This window comes from Protopterus annectens, chromosome 7.part1 (assembly GCF_019279795.1).
Source record: "Protopterus annectens isolate FY-2018-M chromosome 7.part1, PAN1.0, whole genome shotgun sequence".
NCBI lineage: Eukaryota > Metazoa > Chordata > Ceratodontiformes > Protopteridae > Protopterus > Protopterus annectens.
Genome location: NC_056740.1, coordinates 514741531 through 514764034, shown reverse-complemented (window position 1 = coordinate 514764034; position 22504 = coordinate 514741531). Strand labels below are relative to the sequence as shown.

Genomic DNA, 22504 nt, shown 5'->3' with positions numbered 1-22504 from the left:
TTCCCAAAGAGCATAGCTATTTAATCAAATGACAAAATGAGAATGATACACAGAAGTTTAAATTTTACTGAAGTTATTATGCAGCAAATCATCACTGGAATTTGTGTCCACCAAAACTTGGAAGTCTTCAAGACATTCTACTAGGACTTAACTATCCTGATCTCTGTCCCCTTCAAATGCTCTTTATCAGTGTAGCTAAGTTATACATGGCTGTTCAGACACTTAAAATCAACAAAACTCAAGCCCAGATGACTTACCCTCTAACAAGTGCTTTGAAGTACCCCTGTCACCCATAAATTAATGATAGTACAATAGCTACAGTTACTTAACTCATTCCCTCCAATGGAGCTAAGGTGGTTTGCAATATAACTTCCAATGGGCTGAACCTAATTTTTTTTGATGAAATCAAATTATGGCCTCACATTTTTAAAAAAAATGTTCATATCTCTGCAACCACGGGGGTTTCTAAAAAAGTGTAAATAAAAAAACTCTTCAGCACTGACTGGTTTTATAGTGGTGGTATTCTTAAGGTTCTAGGTCTTAAGGTGCATTTTATGACTCACAGTAAACATGGCAGGCTGGATTCATGAACGCCTACACCAGTGTAAATTAAGTGTATCTTATATGTATTAAGTAACATCACTACTACATTTTTTGTGCTGCATATTCACTCAGAAAGAATATCCTAAATACAGACATAGTCTACACATTGTGGTAACCTTTATGAATCCTCCTCAGTATTTAAGGTTGCAAGAAAATCAGTAGGAAAATTAAAATTAAAAGGAAGAAGGTGAGATTATACTTGTGTTGTCTATTCAGTCAGAATGGTGTACACTTAGTGTAGGTATTAATGAATCCTGCCTGCTGACTACTAGCTTTATAATGTTTTGTAAAAAACTTACAATATCTCAATAAACACTCAAGTTACATGCATTCTGTTTATCCAGTTGACACCTTTCATATGAGGCTAAGCACTTCTGTCTGTTCCACTTGGTTGTTGAGATATTTAGAGAAATATAAAATGTAAGACAATATAAATAATTATTATATGAAGAACAATTAATGTCACTTTACCCCACCAGACAGAGGCCAAGTATTAATGCAGTTATATTGTCCATCATGTAACCTTTAAGATGAAATATTTCAGTAACTTGTATGCAGCAGGGTGCTGGAACTAATAATTTAAATATAAATAGGCAATATTAATAGCCTACAGGCATCAGTAGGATGTAACCAGAGAAACATGAGGAAAAGCCAGTAGGCTTTAATGTGTAAATACTACCTCTTAGGTTCATAGGTTCATAGGTTCATACTAGGCTATCTGCCCTGGGGCAATTATAAGCCTAGCCCGATTCTGTATGGCTTACGCCACCCCTTGATTTGAGTATACTGTGCCCTTTTTAAGGTTTAGTTTACTGTGCCACTGTCTAATAGTGACACGGGAGTAATCCCTGGGACAAACCTATGATCCCCCATCCACCTATCGAGATTCTTCTTGAAGAGATTCAGTGAGGTGCTCTGCCTCACATGAACTGGAATTCTATTCCAGAGCGAATGGAGCCTCTGGGTTATGAACCTGTCCCTCCAGCAAGTTCTATTTATTTCTGTGCTGAGGTTCAAGTCCCTCGAGCGTGTGGCTCTAAGGGATTTAGATTTACTGAGGTGGAGCATGTCCATTAATTCTGGATTTGACATAGCTCTGTATGTCAGGCATAGATCGCCTCGAAGTAGGTGGTATGCAACTGAGTAGAGCTGGAGTTTTTTTAACCGAGCTGCATATGGCATATGTTTGAGACCCTTGATCCTCTTGGTGAGATACTTTTGGGGTCTTTCTAATTGCTGCAGGTGTCGGGTAAGGTACATCCCAAAAGGGGCATTGTATTCTATGATGGGCCTGATAAGGGATGAATAAAGGGTCACGATTACCTCTCTTGATCTAGATGTGAAACCCTTCGTGATGAGGTGGGCTATGTAGAAGGTCTTTCTAACCACTTTGGCAATGTGGTTTTCAAAGGAGAGATTACTATCAACTTGGGTCCCCAGGTCCCTAATAACTTTCTCTGTACTTAATGGGTTTCCGCCTATGTGGTAATTTGTGGGCACATTGTTTTTGCCAAAGGGTATGACTATACATTTTTTGGCATTTAGCTTTAAACCATGGTGCTGGCACCAGTTATCTGTCTCTGTGAGACCTTTTTGAAGGATGTTTGTGTCAGCTGGAGAGTTGACTATGGCACCCAGTTTGCAGTCGTCTGCGAACTTGGTGAGCCATAGTCCTCCCATGTTTGCCTGTACCTCAGAAAAGTATATACCGAACAAGAGTGGTCCCAGGACAGAACCCTGTTGGACGCCACTAGTGACCGGTTTCGAGTCTGACATGGCTCCAGCAACTCTCACTCTGTGGGTTCTGTCTTTGAGCCAGTTTGCGACCCATCTTGTGACATAGGGGTTTATATTTAAGCTGGATAGCTATGATGCCCGAGTGGGGTATTGTGTCAAATGCCTTTGCAAGGTCCAGATAGGCTGTGTGGACTACCTTCCCTTCATCTATGGCTTTGGTGACTGTTTCGAAGAAGTCAACCAGGTTCAAAAGGCAGGATCTGCCCTTGACAAAGCCAAACTGGGTAGGATCTAGTGTCTGTGGGTCCCCAATGTCTTTGTTTATGAGCTCCATGATGATCCTCTCCATAGCCTTGCAGACTAAGCTAGTCAGGCTTATGGGGCGATAGTTTCCAGGGTCCGTAGAGGCTCCACCTTTGTGGAGTGGGACGACTGTTGCTGTATGCCATTCTGTGGGCACATATCCTGTAGTGAGGCTGAGATTATATAGCTGTTTTATTTGAGGGATTAGTTCCTCTTGGAGTTCATGTAGGACACAACCTGGGATGCCATCTGGTCCCATGGAAGCAGTGTTTTTTGCTTTGGAGAGGGCAGCCTTCACCTGAGCATCAGAGATGTTTGGGAGGCAGCCCTTTGCCGGGATAGATACTTTCTCTTTTGGGGGGGAGGGGGTGGAGAAGTTTGCACTGAATCTGTCTGCCAGGATATTGGTGATGTCTGTGGGTTCAGTGTATTTTTTGTCGTTTAGAATCAACTCAGAACAAGTCTGGGAGTTGCATCCCAGGTTTCTAACATAACTGAAAAAAGCCTTATGATTGTCTTTGGTGTCCTGTGCAATTTTTCTCTCGAAGCTGGCCTTGGAGGATTTTATGAGGGATCGTAATTTTTTGCTAGTACTGATCAGAGATGCCTTCCCTGTTAGGGATTTTGCTCTATCATGTAGTAGCTTCCTCCTTCTGTTGTACAGTTTATTTATGGCAGGGGTCCACCAGACTGGACGCCTGCCTTTGGATGATTGGGTCTTGGTTTTGTTTGGGATAGCATGATCCATGCATTCCTGGAGATGTCCGTAGAATGCATTTATATAGGATTCTGCAGTTTGGGCCATAGTTTCCACTGGCTCTGGGGCCTTGAAGGATTCCACTTCGGTTTTGAGAAGTGAGAAGTTCACTTTTGAGAAGTTTTTCACTGTGGTTTTCTGGGCTGGGGTGGGGTCGGGATGTGGACATCCAGTGAAATTAATTTATGGTCTGATCTTACCAATGAGGGATATACTTCTGGTGTGGAGCATAGAGTCCCCATGTTGGTAATGATCAGGTCTAGTATGTTGGACCTCTTGTGGGAGTGGTGACTAGCTGTTCCATAGCATTTGAGTTTATAATTTCCAGGAACCTTTGGGCTAAGGTGCTGGGGCTTGAGTAGTGCTCCCAGTCAATGTTTGGGTAGTTGAAGTCGCCCAATATAATGGTGTTCGGAGAGATCTTCATGTTCTCCAATGTTTTCAGGAAAGCCGAGTGGGATTCCTGACTTTGAGAGGGTGGTCTGTAGGATGCTATAAACTGAAAAGCAGTCTTGCCCACTGTTAGTTGCACATGGATGGTCTCCGATACTTCGTGCAATGCCACTAACCTGGAGGTGTGGATATTCTTGATAAATATGGAAACTCCCCCTCCTTTTGTGGTTCGGTCCGGGTTTTGGGGCGAAAAGCATGATATGAGGTATAGCCTGGTAGTGCTGGGGTGCTCTCTGGAGCCTTGAACCAGGTTTCTGTCACTGCACAGATATCGATGTTCTCCATACTGAGGAGAGCTTCGAGTGCGTGCATCTTGAGGTTAAGACTTCTGGCGTTTAGCAGCATTACCCTTAGTTTCTTGTTCCTTGTGCTGTCTATGGGGGTGGGTTTGACTTTTGAGCCTTGCCTAAAAAAGGCACTAGGGGGGTGGCAAGAGCCTTTGCCAATATCTGAAAGCCCAGTGGTGACAGGTGCAAGCCATCCCTAGCAAAGCAACGTGGCTTGTCGAGCATGTCATCCCAGGCTGACAGACACTGGATCCCCTTTGAATGACACCAAAATTTTAGCCAATTGTTAAAATCGATCATTTTGTCTTTGTACTGTGGCATCATTCTAGGTGAGGGTAAGATGCTGCTCAAGGTCAGGGTCATACCAGCCTGGGCTACATGATCAGAGAGCTCCTCTATGTCTCTTTTCATGTAGTCCAGGGAGGTACGTCTCAGGTCATTCACACCAGCATGTACAATGACTGAGTCATATTTGTATTTGCTTTGGAGTGACCTGAGTGCTTGCGTTATGTGGCGGATCCTAGCACCCGACAGGCAGCTCACCGTGACCTTCTCTTTATTCAGCCTGGTGAGCGGGACGTCAGTGTGTCTGACAATAGAGTCACCTATTACAAGAGTATCAGGTGTGTTATTCAGCCTTAAGGGCTGTGGCTGCTTGGCACACTGACTTTGTGGGTTATGTGTTGTGTGTGTTTTGTTTTGAGGTAGTGTTTTTCTTGGATGTCTGCTTTGGAGGTCTCTCTTGCTTAGGTAGATTTTTATTTAGAGCCTCCGAGTATGTTTTTGTGTATTTATGTGTTTGGTTCGCTGATGTGGTGGGACTATGTGATACTGGAATTGTGCTATGTGAGGTTACCTTCTCCTCCTGACTGGTTACACCAGTTTTGAGATGAGAGAGCTCAGCCTCCAGTTTGGCTAAATAGTTGCATCTCTCACATAAATTTGAACCTGTTTGGAGGAGGAGAGGGTTGTCCGTGTACATGAGACAGTTGTAACATTGCCTCAAAATTCCCAGATTCACCAGCTGGACTGGAGAGGATACCATTGACTGACCTTTGGACATGCTAGAGTAATATAGGGAAACTGAATTTAAGACGGACCAATAGAGGACAGGGTAATTGTAGAGAGTATAAGAGTAAGTAGTGCTTATGGTTTAATAGTGCTAACTTGTAGGATTACTTAATTGGACCAGTGAAGGGCCTTAGAATGAGAATATGGTGTTTAAATTGAGAGATAGAGCAGTTCTAAGGGAAAAAGTGAAGAGCAGACTTTGTGGAGCCGGGAATAGTTTAAACCCAATTAGGCGGCACTGCCCGCTGTTGCGCTATGCACAAAAACGCGCAAAACCACGCAAAAGAGGGCTTTAAGAGAGGAAGATGAAGGAGTTTTGGAAGTGACCCAAAATGGCCAATAAAACTACAGTTTCAAGTCAGTAACCACTCCCACAGGGGCAGGCAGGCTGCTCAATGTTTTTCACTGCCACTGATCAACAAAGAGACGTCCCTTTAGCCCAAGCAAAAAATGGCCTCACAGAAACTTACAAACAGTTCAAGAACAGCAAGCCTGTAACTGAACTTTTTTAAATCTCAGAAAAGTGGGAAAAAAGCAAGATTTTTTTTGTTTGTTTTTTCAGAGATAGCAGAGGTTCACAAGTATCAACAAGCTATAACAGTGCAGTAAATGACCCCACACAAGAGTGCTAGGCCAAAGACAGATAAAATGCAAGTTTTGAGAAAAAAACGATTTTAAAAATAAGTGCAAACAGGAAATTCAGTAAACAGCTCTAGGTTGTGCTCTAAATACAGTTACTAATGCAGAAATCAAGTTTAACAAGCCAGAAAATGCTCAAAATAGGTGGCTATGCAGAAAAACTTAGCAAATAAACAGAGGAAAAATACTTAAAATCTCAAAAGTGGCTCCTTTCTTCTCTCAGCGTTTTCTCCTCTTGGTGGGTGCTTCACCAACAGCCAACAAGCCTGAAAAGATGCCAAAACCACGAGGCAACCAGGTTTTAATACATTACATAACTCTCAACTGTACAGATTTTTGCAGAATGTCCAGATTTTTGCCTCATATTTTTGGTGTATTCCTCCTAAAATCTGTACTTTTCTGGCAAATAGCTGAGAATTGAAGTAATTAAATAATGACAAACATTTGATTTTAAGACTACACATCCTTCAAACAATTCATTCTAATGCAAAACCTATTATTTTATCAACTTTCTAAGTTAGTAAGAGCAACATTTAAAATCTGTCCCTAATCCAATCATAAATTAATGATGCTATAATAACACATTCATTCTCAGACTCTGCCTCTGTCCATCTATAAACTAATAATGCCACAATATCTAGAGTTTACAACAGCACCTTCCTACAGTCAGACCTATCATGCCATACCAAAAAGCCAAATAAGAATCAAAGGGAACCTCTAAATCTTGATAATTCAATTGAGCACTTTAATAATGTATTTTTAAATATCCTAAGCAGCCTTGCTCTATATTGCTCAAAAAGAATAAAAATCAATTATGCTCCTTGCCTAACAAAAGCAACCAACAGTTAATGTCACATAGAAATAAAGCCTGGACAAAATGGCTAAAAAATCAAACTGCTCCTAACTTGCAACACTTTAGATTTCCTCTGCAATAAGGTAAAAAGGCAAGTAATAAAAGACAAAAAAATTTATACAATAACCTTTGAAGTGCCCACAAAATAGCCCTAAGAAATTCTTATCTACCATTAACTATGTACTTAACCCTGGCACTAAAACTAACCCCAACCCACATCCAGTTAAACCCCTACTCAGATTGCACTATCATTAACTTATACTTAACCGATAGAATAGCTTCATTAACCTCAATTAATCCCAGTCTATTCAAACCTAAAAATCAATACTCAGCAATAAATACCAATAAAACTTCTTCCCATCTTGATTTACCTTTTAACGTTTCTTTATCTTTTCTTTCAAAAACCAGCATTTCATAGCTAATATAGTTACTTTAATCCTCTCTCCTATTGGTTAGAGGTAGTATGGATATGTTGTACTGTTATTAAACCCTCAATGGGACTCATTAATCCCTACACTAAGTGTACTCTGTTTTGAGTGAACAGATAGCACAAGCATAACACGCACCTTCTTCCTCCTAATTTTAGTTTTCCTACTGATTTTCACTCAGTCTTAAATATTGAGAGGAATTCATAAAGGTTACCACAAAGTGCAGATATAGTGTAATCTTTCAGAGTGACTAGAAAGCACAAAAATGTGGTAGGGATCTTCTTGAAGAAAGACATTGTACACTCAGTACAGGCATTAATGAATTTGGCCTCCAGTGTTTTATAACTTTAGAAACTATGCAAACGTATAAATAAGCTAAGGGACTATTCTCAAACATGGCCCTCATGGTGTAGGGCTGTTACATAGAAAATGCTGCATACTACAATCCAACATAATACAAAAACTCCCTGAAATGTAGACCCTGTAGTGGATTGCAGATAGTTGCCATTAACAAGCCAGGTACGGAGCAGCTGTGCAAAGAAGGTCAGCTGACAGCTAGTTATACTGACCCAGAAAATACTACTGGCTTGAGAAGCATGGCTGAGCAATGTTAGCTTCCTAGTACTGTTCTCATCATTTGTAATATTTAGAGCATGCCCCTGTTACACCAAACTTTCCCACTAAACCCCACAGTGCACATGAATACTGACATATATCCTATCGCGATGATCCTGTAAGCACATACAAGGGAAGTACCTAATTTGAAACCATACGGCTGCCTTTCCTCATTCTATAATGGTATGCTAATGGCTGCTGGTAGTCATTCATTTGAATTTAAAAGTTTACTTTAAATAAACGTGTTGCTCCTAGGTATTGTGAGCTGTGAGCTCTGTCTATTGCATTTTTTCTATAGTGGCCAAATCATCATTAAGACACATAGAATATACATACATATATACATACATACATACATACATACAAATATTTCAGGCATGGGCAATAATGCCTATCAATATGCCAAAACAATAATTCCCATAATAAGTGTCCAAGGTGTAGTGCTTGCATTAATAGAAGTTGGTAATCTGTTTCATAGATCAGCTGGTGTCTCAGAGAACTAACTGGTACACCTCTCATTCCTATATAATCTACATAGGTTGTCTGATGATTCTTTAATACTTTATGATAACCCCAAAATTTCCCAGAGGTAGTTAGCTCTAAATGGCCTATATACCTGAATAAGATCTCCTCTTAAATATCTATAAAAGACACTGTACAAGTTCAGATATTTTAGTCTTTCATAATTACTTAAATTTTCACATCCGTGGATGCCCTTGGTATATTTCCACTGCACTCTTCCCAGTTTATGCATGCTTGTTTTCTTATAAAGTTTCCATATTGTTATTCCATACTCTAGTTTGGGTTTAATGTAACTAACAAACAATGTCTTCATAATTTCTGATTTCCTAGATTTTATACATATTTTATACAACCTGTAATTCTACAATTATCATTAACCAATTGGTTGATATAATTAGAAAAACTCAAAGCTGGATCTACCCATATACCCAGGTCCTTAAAAAAATATCCGGTTTCAATCACTGTGTGCTATATTAAATATTCACATTTCAATTTATATCTTGCAAATCTCATATGCTTAGTTTTTGATGTATTTATCAGCATATTATTCTCCTGTGCCCAAATGGTCAATTTAGTCAAGTGTTTTTACAGACATGCCCTATTTGTAGCACAGTAATCAGTTTACCCAATTACAAGTCATCTGCATACAGACTGTGGAACACCTTAGAATAAAAAGATAGATCTGAAAGTTACAATCTAAACAAGTATGGGCCTGGGAAAGAACCCTGTAAGACACCATGACTGTCACTTCAAATTTCACCTGTCCAGTTGCTGTATGATACTTGCCATGTCCTTTCTGTATGCCATGTGGCTATCCATCTTATCAAGAGAACATTAATACCAAGTTGTTCTAATGTATTGGTCAGTGTTTTGTATATGACCCTATTAAATACTGAAGTTGAATCTATATAAATTACATCACAACACAATTTTTCATTCATAGTTGTTGTTAAGTTGTTATAGAACATCATGTTACAGGCGGTGATAGATCTATTTTCAACATATGCATGTTGATATATTGTTTCAAGTCCCAACCTTTCCAGTTCTGACAATAACTTATCCAATATTACCTTCTTCATTATTTTTCCACAATATGAAAGTAAACTTAAGGGTCTGCATAACTCTGGGTTTGTCCTACTACCCTTTCCCTTACAGACAGGTTTAACAAGTGCATGTTTCCAATCTTGAGGAATCTCCCCATATTTGTGCAATCTAGTAAATAATAGATATAATGGTAGTGTACATTCTTTCTGAAGTGTTCTCAGGTCATTATTACTAATTCTATATCCTCCCTGTGCTTTGTTTGGATCCAGTTTGCATAGTTCTTTTTCAATATAATCTAATTTGATTTCAGTACCTGGGGTCACCTGGGTGTCACTAGGAAAGTTCATCACCCTGCTTGTTGAGCAAAACTGTTTTACATAAGATTTTGTAAATATATCTATAATCGGTTATATCTGAGAATAAATTTTAGAATCTATACACAGTTTATCAGTTTGTGTGTCTTTACTCCTTCCTCATCTTATGTGATTATAAAATGGTTTCCATTATGCTTAATATATTTATATACATTTTCTTAAATTTTTTCTTGATCTTCAGGAGTACTAAAGACTTCGGACTATAGGAAGCAGATTATTAACAACTTTGCACCTTAATAATATGCACTAACTGCTATACTTTGGATAAATTTCATATTGTCTACTTCAAGTTACACATATTTTTTGGTTTCAAATCTCGTATTTGCCAATGGTGAGCTCTACAACGACAGACATATTTCCCCAAAGTGCAGTGACTCTGGACTTGACTAGAATACTAAGAAGGCAGGTGCTTGGTCATATCCTTAGCATGGAGGTAGGAAGGAGGGACTTTGCTCCAGACAAAAGTACATTAAAATGCATTTTTCAAAAAACAGAAACGATCCCTAAAGTAACCCCAAAAGCTAAAGGTAACCTTGAAGCGCCTTATCAGTAATTTTCTGCAATATTCTTACTAGCTATCTGAAAGGCTGGACATCACTGTTGAATGTTTTCAGTGATAGATTATCTTTGCTTTTAAATAAAGCTTTGCATAGCAAACTTGATAATGCCATTTTTTTCTCATATGGTTTCATATTCTTTTAGAAATTTGCAAAACTATTAACCCATAAGATATATGGCAACAGGTCATGTGTCAAACAAGCAACTGCACTTTTATGACACACCCTTATTCATTAAAAAGCTACTTCCTGTAAAAAATAGCATTCTTGACATGCATACGTGAATAAAGAATTAACAGTATTTTAATAACAATTACATTTTTAATTATTTATTTTTAAGTCTCTATTTTCCAGACATTAAATGCAATTTCAATCAAAACTGAGTAACAGATTTCAAACATCTGATTACATTTAACATTTAAATGTCTAGAAAAACTGATTAACTATGATTTTGTTTTGTTTATCATGCACAATGAAATTATTGTTCAATATCCTTTGAAGAAGATGATCAAACTCATTATTATAGCTAAGAGTGCAAACACACATTTGTAAAATGAACAGGAATCTTGACTAAAAAAAATCATGTCTTTCTCTAATTGCAACTAATTTGAATGCCTGACATCTGTGACATCTGGTTTAATAAACAGTTTATCAATATTAAATGAGATGGGTTTCAAACATTCTTAAAGTCAGTGATAATGTGTTTTTTCCTGGAGCTAAGTACGTTACTTATTAGGTTTTGTTTGCTAACTACACAATTAAAAGTGATATTTATTTTCCAAGGTACAGTTTGCCAGCAATACTATAACACTAAATGCAAAACTCAGAATAGTGATAACAGATACTGTTACTAACTAGTTGTGCTGTTCAGTGGAAACGCAAGACTAGTGCATTTATCCATTAAAACTGATGTGGATATGCAGATATTTAAAAGTGTAGTCTTAGAAAATAGAAAATAGAGAGGATGCCGCGGTGGTACGACGGTAGCGTTGTTACCTCACAGCACGAGGTTCTCCCGTTCGATTCTCGGCGTGGCCTGGGAGTGCCTTCTGTGTGGAGTCTGCATGTCCTCCCCGTGGTTAGGTAGCATTTGAAAGACATGTGTGTGTAAATGGGTGTGCCTTTGTTGAAGGTTGGGTGTCGAGCTGGCACCTCGGCATTTCGTAAAAAATCTACTGCCAATCATTAGCGGACAAGAGTTCCACTGTGGCGACCCCTTACCTGGAAAAAGCCAAAAGACAAAACAAAAAACAAGTCTTAGGAAATAGAGAACATGTGTTTCAATAAAACACACACACATGAGCACACATGCGCGCGCACGCACACACACACACACACACACACACACACACATACACACATAAATATGCACACAGGAAATAAATAACTCCTTTAATTTTGGAGGTTACATTTAATGTTCTTTTGCTTAGAATTTTGATTTTGGCTTAAAATTGCAAATTGTTAAAACAGCTCCAAATGGATCAGATTGTGTAGGGAATAAAATGTAGCAAAATCTGATAAAAAGGACTACAGTGGTCACACTCATCACTATATATACTGTATGTATGTATGTATGTATGTATGTGTGTGTGTATATATATATATATATATATATATATATATATATGTGTGTCTGTGTGTGTATGTATAAAATACAATATGCAGTCTTTATTGCTCTTCATTATTTAATATTTTAGATGCCAAGCAGGAACATCTTTCTTCAGGAAAGGTTACTAAAGTTTTTTTGTCTAACCTGCCAGGAGGAAGACATAACCAATGCTGTAAATCCAAATCTCTATAATGGATCTAAACATATAATATAAACCATCAGTTTTTGCATGGGGTCTAAGCTAATTTCTTCTTATAGCTGTTATATAACATGTTGGGAATCCTAAAATGATGCATTTCCATTACTGGCCTACTTACCTTTTAATCTTAAATCAAAGTAACTTGTGCATCTCTGTTCACAAAAGAAACCTGGCAACTCCACTGAATATGTTCTAATAAAATTATTTAGCCTGTTGTTTATTATGTATTATTTAACCTGCATTCTGTATATACTAATACATGGTATAACTACATTATACGTATACATGGTATAACTACATTATACTTATACATGGTATAACTACATTATACGTATACATGGTATAACTACATTACTCGTACTTAGACTTTATCACAGACACTTCACGTGTGCAACAATGCATATATGTACATGGTACAACCAACTTCCTCTATACAGGTCAGTATAATAGTCTATATTTCAACATATATAACTTTTTCCACTCATTTACATATTGCATATAACCATTTGTAATTCTAAGACACAGCACAGGTACAATTTGCTCTACTTAGGCTTAAGCATAATAAAAAAGTTCAATATCTAGATTATGTATTGCTAATTTCAATACGTATTGTTTATCAGAATATGTAAATGACAAGCCGCAGTGTACAGTACTGCAAGTATGGCAGTTTCTGTTAATAAATATCTGTCTACAATAGACAGCATAGAAGATAATATCCCCAAGTAGTCACTCCCTTACTACTACTGTTAGTATATTGTGCATGTTTACCATATAAAACTGCTAGAGTTTACATTGCTACTGTGCAATGGTGATGTCTGTTTTCTGCTATCTGTTGTCTTTCCTTCACTCATCACAGTGTTCACATTCTGGCATCTGAAAGTGATGCTTATATTTTGCTACTTGTTGAATTCTTATGCTTGTGTGTGAATTTTGTGTTAGTTGCATATCAGGTAGCAACACTCATGTTTGTTGTGGAGGGCTGTGGGTTCTATTCCCACACAAGGTAGATCAATAGATTAAACTGCAGAGTACAGCATAAGCAGAATGCTGCATTCTGTGGTGTGTTGTCCTTCATGAGATGCTAAACTGAGGCCCCATCTGCTTGAGTTGATGGTAGCCCAGGTGGATGTAAATGATCCCAAGGCACTTAACAAAAAGAGTCTGGTTCCTTCCTTCATTTAACACAACATAAAAATATCATCTACGTATTTAAATATTTACAAAATGTACAGCTTTACAGGCACATAAAAAACATTTACATTTTTTACTATGTAATTTTTCTTATAACATCTTCATTATTATTCATACATAACTGATCCCACTGCTTCTTCCACAGCCATAATCTTTTTGCAATATATCTGCCAAAATCCTTTTCCCATTAAACAAAATTTCATTCAGTCTTTCATTCCAGATAACCCAGATTACATAAAATAGATTCTTACCTACCCTTCTCCCTCATTCTTTATTCTTGTTCTTATAACATCCATACATAATCATATTCATATCTATATTGTTTATATAATTCATTTTCTCAATTTTTTTCTTCACAGTTTTCCCAGAGTTTCACCTTCCTATTTACATTGAAAAAACATACTCTGCTATCTCTTACTCCTCACAAAATAAGCAACTCTTCAACTATCTTACTTTAATGGCTTGAAATACCTCTAGTAAATTTTCTCAAAGATTTGTATAATAAAATTGTTTCATAGGTAGTAACAAGGCCACATATTTTATGAGGAACAAGCCAAAATAAGAAACAAAAATCTGGACATTTCGAGAAATTCTCGATACTTGAACGGTATATATAATGCAGATGCCAAAAATCAAGATTATTTGGCTCAAACATCATCATATGGTAGAGATGCAAAATGGTTCATTGTTTCTTTAGGCTTATAAAAAGTCAGACAACTGGAGGAGAACCAAAACTTTCAGATAAGTACTAAAGCACTTAATCAAGATATACTGCTTTGTACGCTATATTAGAAAATTGTTTCAGACAGGCAGGGTATGGGTATCTGTCTAGTCAAAGAAATTGAAATTATTACTCTCACCCATGTCCAAAGTACATTTTTGTGCAATGAAGCAAGAAGTAAATTTAGCACTTCTCACGTTACAGCTGAATGGTCCCAAACTGTTGCCAACCCTTACTCCTTCTATACTGACAAATTTTAATTTTTCTTCAGCCTCATGTCTTCCTTTCCATTACCGCCCAGCCTGACATCTATGCATTTTCTCTCTTCATCCTTTTTCCTACAACAAAGGACTTTTCAGATATTCCATCATTAAATCAACAACCATGTGTTGCTGAGATATTTTGACTTTTATGATACATTAGTTACTGAGCTGAGTTTTTGAATGCTTTGATTTTAGAAATTTCTAGACGATTATGCTTGGTCAATTGATTACAACCAGTTTGTTACCTGGTTCAGAAATGGATTACAAGAAATTTATGTTAACAGCAAAGTTTGAGAGGTGAATTGCTTGGAAAACTCTTCAAGAACTGATGCTAACTGACATTATGTGCAGTGAAACAATTATAATTCTTTGCAATGCAAGTTAAATTTTAGCTACCTTATTATTTCATCAGTTAAAAATAAAACTGTGTTCGTTCCAACTGTCTAATGGCTTCAAAATCATTAACAAACAAAACACTGTCACAAAACTGAGAGCCACAGTCACATTTTTAAAAGCTGTAAACCATGATGTTCTGCCACACATTTGATTTTGGCTGTTTGTGAGACAACGTAAGCTGCATAAGAGACATCACACAGTAGGTTTCTAATGTGATGTTGTAGTAAGTAGCACCTAAGATGCATTGCTAGGGTCATTAATAACAATATTTTCTGCATAAGTACCTTGTCTTAACAAACCTGTTATAGCCAGATTCATATGCATGAAATCAATATAACATGGTTATTTTTTCCTCAGTTTTGAAATATAGCCAGTATGATCCATAAATTTACATTCCTAATGAAACTAGTAGCACACCAGTGTGACAGTCAGTGTACTTATACTCACTGTCACATAACTACAGATGTCTTTTATTAATAATTCCCATACTTAATTATGGTCATCTTACAGTACAATACTCTGCATAGCTCTTACTACATATGTATGGCAAGTCTTTAAAGATTCTTTTTTTCTCAGGGATTCCACCAAAAAAGTTATTTCCCTGTTTACAGTATGGGTAATGAAGCAAAAACAACAAATAAATACATAAAATAAAATAGAACAGATGTTGTTCTTGGCTGGGGTCTTACCATTTCTGAAAACCTTTACCTCATACAAACTGGATTGTCATTAGCTGGAAAACCAATATGGTACTCAGACGGAGCAGTGGCAGGACTGGCATACCTCATTTAAACTCTAGCTTTCTACCACGGCCAAGTTGCAAATTCATTTTACTGCACTAGAAAGTATAGCATTTGCTTATATACACAGCTCTGCTCAAGACCAACATAGCAAGGACCATCTCCACAATTTCTGTACTTGCCACATTTGCCTCTCTATTACACTCTCTGTGTACACCATAGACCTAAACCAAGTATATATCTCGGCACTATATACCTCAAATGCATATTGTTGTGTTGTCCAAATTTACTTTTTAGAGTGCTACCCATAATATAATAGGATAATTAATTCTGAGGTCTGCAGGTTATTTCTGTTCATGTGCAGGCAAATAAGACATAACTCTCCACAGTTTGTGCAAGGCACAAATTATTTTCCATAACATATAAAATATAAACCCAAGAGTTAGAGTAATTCCAGATTTCAAATCACATTATATATTATTTCCATTTAGAGCTAGCAGAGAAAAACAATAACAACAAGTCAGTGAAAGATAAACTGTAAAAAAGGCTAAATTAAGTTATGTTTATCAAGTTATATTTGTTTTATTAAGTTATTGTATCAGTACTTACCACTTTTTCCTCTGTACAATATGAGCTGAAATCCTTTGATATAATGGCTGCATACTGAAGCAACACTTTACTAATAGTCTGCAATATAAAACAGAAAAATAGAATAATTTACAGCTGATAAAAAAAATAAAAAAATATGACTATTTCAGCACCATCAGTTGTGAGTGATAAATGATGGTTTAGTCCCAATAAATAAATATATGTATGTGTGTGTGTGTGTGTGCACATTTATATATATATATATATATATATATATATATATATATATATATATATATCCAAGTTATAGATAACTATAGACCGCTGTCCATGACTCAGAGCACCCACTCCTCTTACCTGGATCTACTCAACTCTATCAAGGTACCCCCTAACACCCTAATCCTTAGTGACTTCAACTACGCCATGATAGACTGGGTGAACTATTATTTCACTAATGCACGCTCTTGACTTCATCAGTTCTAACACACTAGACCAGTTCATCTCATCCCCCAGAAGTTGACGTAACATTCTGGACTTGGTTCTCACAAACATAGGTGACCGCTTCACCTCTCTCATAGAATTTTCTCCCTGGTGAGATCAGATCATCAGACTGTCTTATTCAAAGTTTATATCTCACCCAACCCCCCTCCCCCCAGCCATAATCAAGCTGAAAAACTTCTCAAAAGTTGACTACAACCTCCTAAGGGAGGTTATCTGTAGCTTCACACCACCACCCCCCCTTGATGATGCAGACAACTATGCTGACCAGTATGGCAATGCAGTATACAAGCACTTCTACAACTACATGGATGCAACCATACCCAATAGAACTAAAACCTGCTCTTCAAGGAAACACAAACCTGTTTGGGGACATTCTCTATCAACAGGCTTTACAACAAGAAACTGTTGCCCAAGGGTAAAAAGGAACAAATTCCAAATTAGAAAAACTCTCTCCTTAGCCTCAACAAGCAAATTAGATCACTAGTGAAAACCTCCAAGGCCAATTATGAATTGAAACTAGCCTCTGAAACAAAGAGAAACCATAAAGTCTTCTTCAGTTACGTCAGGAACCTCCATGGCAAAACCCAGGTTTGTTCCAAATTAGTACTTAACAGTATCATTTACACTGATCCTGTTGACTTAGCCAACCTGCTAGCAGATAGGTTCAGCGCAAACTTCACCCCCTGTCCCCCCAAAGGCCCTTTTGACATCCCCAATACTTGTGCCGCACCTCACATCTCCATAGATCAAGTGCTGCAGGCCCTATCCAAGGCAAAGAACACAGCTCCATGGGACCTGATAGTATCCCAGGATGTATTCTGCACCATCTCCAGCAAGAACTGGCTTCACCATTGAGCACCCTATTCAGTCACAGCCAAAGTAGAGGCTTCATTCCAGCAGAGTGGAGAACTGCCATTGTCATCCCCTTGCACAAAGGTGGTGCTACTACTGACCCTGGAAACTATTGGCCCATTAGCTTGACAAGTTTGATCTGTAAAGTCATGAAGCGTATTATTATGGATCTCATAAACAAGGACATAGGCAATCTCCAAGCACTTGACCCCACCCAGATTGGATTTGTCAAGAGCAGATCTTGCCTCTTGAACTTGGTTGACTTCTTTGAGACTGCCACCAAGGCCCTGGATGAGGTCAGTGCATACAGCTTACCTTGACTTGGCCAAGGCCTTTGACACAATCCACCACTCGGGCATTATCAAAAAGTTAACACAACTTGGCATAAATCCCAATCTCAAAGTCAAAATAGGCACCTCCACCTCCGATAGCAGACTAGTCACTAGTGGAGTTCCCAAGGGATCTGTCCTGGGACCCCTGCTGTTTGGCATCTGTTTGGCATTTGTTTCGCAGAGGTCCAGGCAAAGACAAAAGGCCTGTAGCTGACCAAGTTTGCAGATGACTGTACGTTGGGTGTTGTCATTGACTCATCAAATGCAGTTAACATACTGCAAGAGGTTCTCCCAGCAACTAATGACTGGTGCCAAGCTCATGGCCTCAAGCTAAATGCAAAAAAATGTATCATCATAACATTCTGAAAAAACATGACCCCTACCAATCATCATATCAACGGCAACCTCCTAAGCACACAACCTGTGCTGAGACACCTGAGCACTCAGGTTGAAAACAACCTCACATTCGACCATCATGTAGCGGCAGTGGTCAGAAAAGCCTTTTACTTAGTTCATCCCATAAGTAAAGGGATTGCTTCCAGAAAAAAAGAGGTTATTACCTCTCTATACTCCATCATCATTAGCCCAATAATTGAGTATAATACCCTGTTTGGGATGTACCTCTACAAATATCTGCCTCAACTGGTAAGGCCACTGAAATACGTCACAAAGAGAATCCATGCCCTCCAACACCTGTCCTATGCAGACAGGTTCAAATCACTATCGCTCTACTCGGTATCATACATATTGCTCAGGGGTGATCTGTGTCTCACCTACAAGGCAATCTCAGACCTTGCCCTACTAGAGATGCACCGTATCTGTAAGTCTAACTCCTCATGCACTACCTGCTCAAAAGGCCTGAATCTAATATGCAACATCAGCAAAACCTGCTGGAGAGACAAGTTTGTCTCCCAGAGGCTGCCCTGTCTCTGGAATAGAGTTCTCATACATGTCAAACAGAGCACCTCACTGACCCTCTTCAATTACAACCTTGATGAGTAGATGGGAAACCACAAATTTGTCCCAGGGGTTCCACCTGTGTCTCTCATTGACAGGGGTGATAGGTGATGACTGAGGTTATTTTTTGGGGATAAACTCTTAGCTAGGCTTGTAAGGGCCCCAGAGCCATTAGCCTATTAACCTCATATATATATATATATATATATATATATATATATATATATATATATAAATTCACAGTCTAGTAGCTGCAGTTTGATGTGAACCACATTAATGAAGTTACAATCTTCTCAGTTTCAATCAGAACACCATTTTCAGGGTACCACAATTCAAAAAGGTGTTTTGTTTTCTGTTGAACCATCATGTTTTCATTCCCATTCCAATGAGATCACTCCATTCATTTATATATAAATCAGAAAAATTATATGTTTGTTATAATCATCATTAATAATCATTTTACATTGATATTACATTCATATAATAACCACTTTATTAACAAGGCATATTCAAAAACTGTTTGAATGAAAAACTTGTTTTTAATTTCCTTTATATAGTGAAATATTGAGAATCATATATACATGGCAATGAGCAGCCATTATATATATAGAGGTCAATAATATGTTTGGGAGTATCAATATTTATTTATTTATACACTATAATGATGAGGTTAATCAATAAAAAATAATAAGTGTCTTCAAATATGTAGATTGCTGTAAAATTGGATGTGGTCTTCTTAGCCCCTTCTGGTATTACTTCTCTTCAGATGGCATTTAACATTACTCATAAATGGTTGAGTGGAAGTGACCTTGCCTTTAGTGCCAAAGTTTTAAGACAATGGGGGATAAAGTCCTGATGGTAAATGTCAAAGATTTGCCTTGTAGCTCAGCTACTGGAAAGACTGTAAGAAGAGACAGGAGGGCACCCCTTCACATGCTTGAGGTGAAATTGCTTGAATGTCAATAGCCCACTGGAAAAAAAAAGACAAACGGCATAAGGCTGAACCCTTTTTTCCATTGGAAATCATGCAGTTACTAATTGCACACCAGCATTGATTTACTTCTTTAGGTAGATTAGAGTTGCTGCAGTTAGTATATATAATTTTAAAGGGGTGTGGTGGGCTTGACCTCACATTTGGGGGTGCAGCATGGCTTATCCCTCTGCAAAAAAACAAGGAAAAAAAGGAAATTGTCCTTCTTTTGGATTTAAGACATTTTTTTTTCATTTCTTTTGGAAACGTCAATTTTCAGAAAGTCGGCATTTCATAGCTTACCATCCTGAGAGAAGGGAGGTGTGAGGTGGTGCTCCAACTGTGTTACTAACTGAGGTACTCAGCACTGAGTTATCAGAGTGTCAGCAGTAACAACTGAGTTTAAGAATGCTCATGTGTAATATCAGGGGCAGATGAAGTTCTACTGTTAAGGAATGCCATGAGTTTTGACATTAGTGAAATTCACCAGCCACAGCATGATGGGGTTAGGCAGATATGGAATGAACCTTCAGATATTTGCCACCCTACCAACACCCAGTTGGATGGGTCTTTCACCCTCAAAAAAAAAAAAAAGAGAGAGAAAGGGAGCCACTTTTGAGATTTTAAGCTTCATCTTCCTCTCTTAAATTTGGCGTCTTTTCAGGCTTGTTGGCTGTTGGTAAGAAAAATGCTGAGAGAAGAAGGGAGCCACTTGGCTGAAGGAGGGTCTCTGTGTTTATCAGTGGAGCAGTATCCCTTCACCAAGAATGATGCCACAATACAGAGATAAGATGATCAGCTTTAACAAACCATCCAATTACTAACTATAGGCAAGACTGCTCTGCAAATTGTAGCATGTGATCAGACACAAACTAATCTCGCTGGATCATCCAAAGTACGAAAAAAAAATAAAAAGAGAAAAAAGAACTAAAGAAGGCCCTTCTTATATAATAAGAAACCTGGGAGGAAACTCCTGTGATATGCTCAGAGCTAGTTCAAAAATCATGATGACTGCTGATCCATGTTGACATTGCCCAACAACTGACAGGACAGGTTCACAAGGCATCCTCCCCCCCCCCAAAAGGAGAGGATCTATACCAAACGATTGCAGCCCCCCCAAACAACATCAGCCCCAAGTGAGAACGATGGGTTGCAAACTGGCTGGAGTGACAGAACCACAGGGGAGAGGCTGCTGGCGCCATGTCAGACTGTGGTGTCCCAGGCTCGAACTTGGGGGCCCACTTGTTTGGCATCTACTTTTCCAAAGTACAGCAAACACAGGAGTTTACTATACCTAAAGGCATGTCAAACCCAGATTTGATGAATATAAGCGCGGAGACTAAAACCTTGACACGGCTATAATAGGGACGTGCTGGAGGGATAGCTCCCTATGTGGAACAAAAATCCTGCATGTGAGGCAGAGAGCCTCGCTGTATGAACCTATGAATGGCTCTGTAGGCTCTCACCCTAATCTGTCTTGTCTTGGTGGGAGAAAAAGGGGATCAGCAGTGTATTTGTTTGGTTGTGACATTCCTAGTTTATGGTGAAAAAAATCCAGCACTCTGGAAACTGGTAAATTCCCTGATCTGCTTTATATACTATTGATAAGTGCTAACTGTAATTTAACAAAATAATAAAATATCTCCTTGTAGATGCAGACCTTACATTGGATATGCATATAGACATTACCACCCCCAAAGTAATTAGAGCTTTCCAGTTGATCATACCTGCGGTCAAGAACTATGTCAGGAAGGTAACTGTCCAGCTGTAAAAAGATCTTATAAAGCCAGTTATAGTATATTGTGACCTGTTCTGTAACCTACACATGCTCCATTGTGTGCATTTTAACAAGTTACAGATATTACACAAAAGGATTCAAAAGATTTCAAGGCTTGACTTTTAGCCAACGACTACAGAAACTCTCTCTCTCTCTCTTATCTCTTTTATCAACGTCTTAGAGAAGACCTATACCTGTCACACATTGCATTAAAACAAATATTTGAAACTATTTGCTTTGAATTTTCTCTTGGTTACCTAAATACAAGATGACACTTCTACTATCAGCCATACCATGAAACATAATAACTTCATATCTCAAAGGTTCCCATGCATATGGAGTAGACTCCTTTCAATTAAATTCAGCCCATCAATCTATTCCTTCTAGAAGGAACTGGGTGACTACATTTGCACCCTTAAGTTCCTACATAACATCTTGAGAATGGATCCCTTGATGGCCAATGTACTTTGAATATGCTTACCAAATCTATGAACCTACAGTTACTACAGACTCAGGCACATTTACAGATTAGATCTAGACAGAAATTCTTTAATTATGACACTGAGCTTTCCCTTTAAATCCAGACACATTATAAAATATACATTATAGGAATGGCAAACTGACATTATTTAGTAATTGATTAGCACATATTAAATAAAAGGGAAGAAAGAAAGTAGCCAAGAAAGAAAGAAAGAATGAAAAAAAAAAAAAAACATTTCTGCAAAGTTTCTAAATCTACAATAAAGAATTGCTTAAAGCTTTATACAATTCATTGTATTTACATCTTTTGGAGGATTGGTCCAGAGTACAATTCCCCATTCACTTATCTTTGACATCTTCTTTTTAGATGCATAGCTTGGTAGCAATAGCATCTGACCCTCTAAGTTAATCTATCTGGTAGTGCTGTCCTTTCACCTATGAACCTATGACCTTCTCCTGCTAGAACAATTGTATGAGTCTGGTGAATGAAGAGTCTCACCTCCATGACTCTGAAGTAAAACAGCTTTAATCACTAACATGTTCTAAGGTTTATACTAAGTTTACAGCTAAGAAGAGCATTGAGAAACGCAGCTGCAACATCCAATACTTGTGGGAGACCATCAATGCTGCCTATTATATAGACTTCCTCCATATATCATTGGCGAATGTTTGTGATCAGACTGGA

General features: G+C 38.0%; 1 protein-coding gene across 1 annotated transcript in view; it reads right to left on the bottom strand.

Moving 5' to 3' along the window:
• The window catches only part of UNC13C (unc-13 homolog C), a 4920764-nt gene that overhangs the window by 700296 nt on the left and 4197964 nt on the right, over nucleotides 1–22504 (bottom strand). The window contains exon 22 of the mRNA XM_044078941.1: nucleotides 15972–16049. Coding sequence (XP_043934876.1) covers nucleotides 15972–16049 — 78 coding nt within the window. The remainder of the gene's footprint in view (nucleotides 1–15971; nucleotides 16050–22504) is intronic.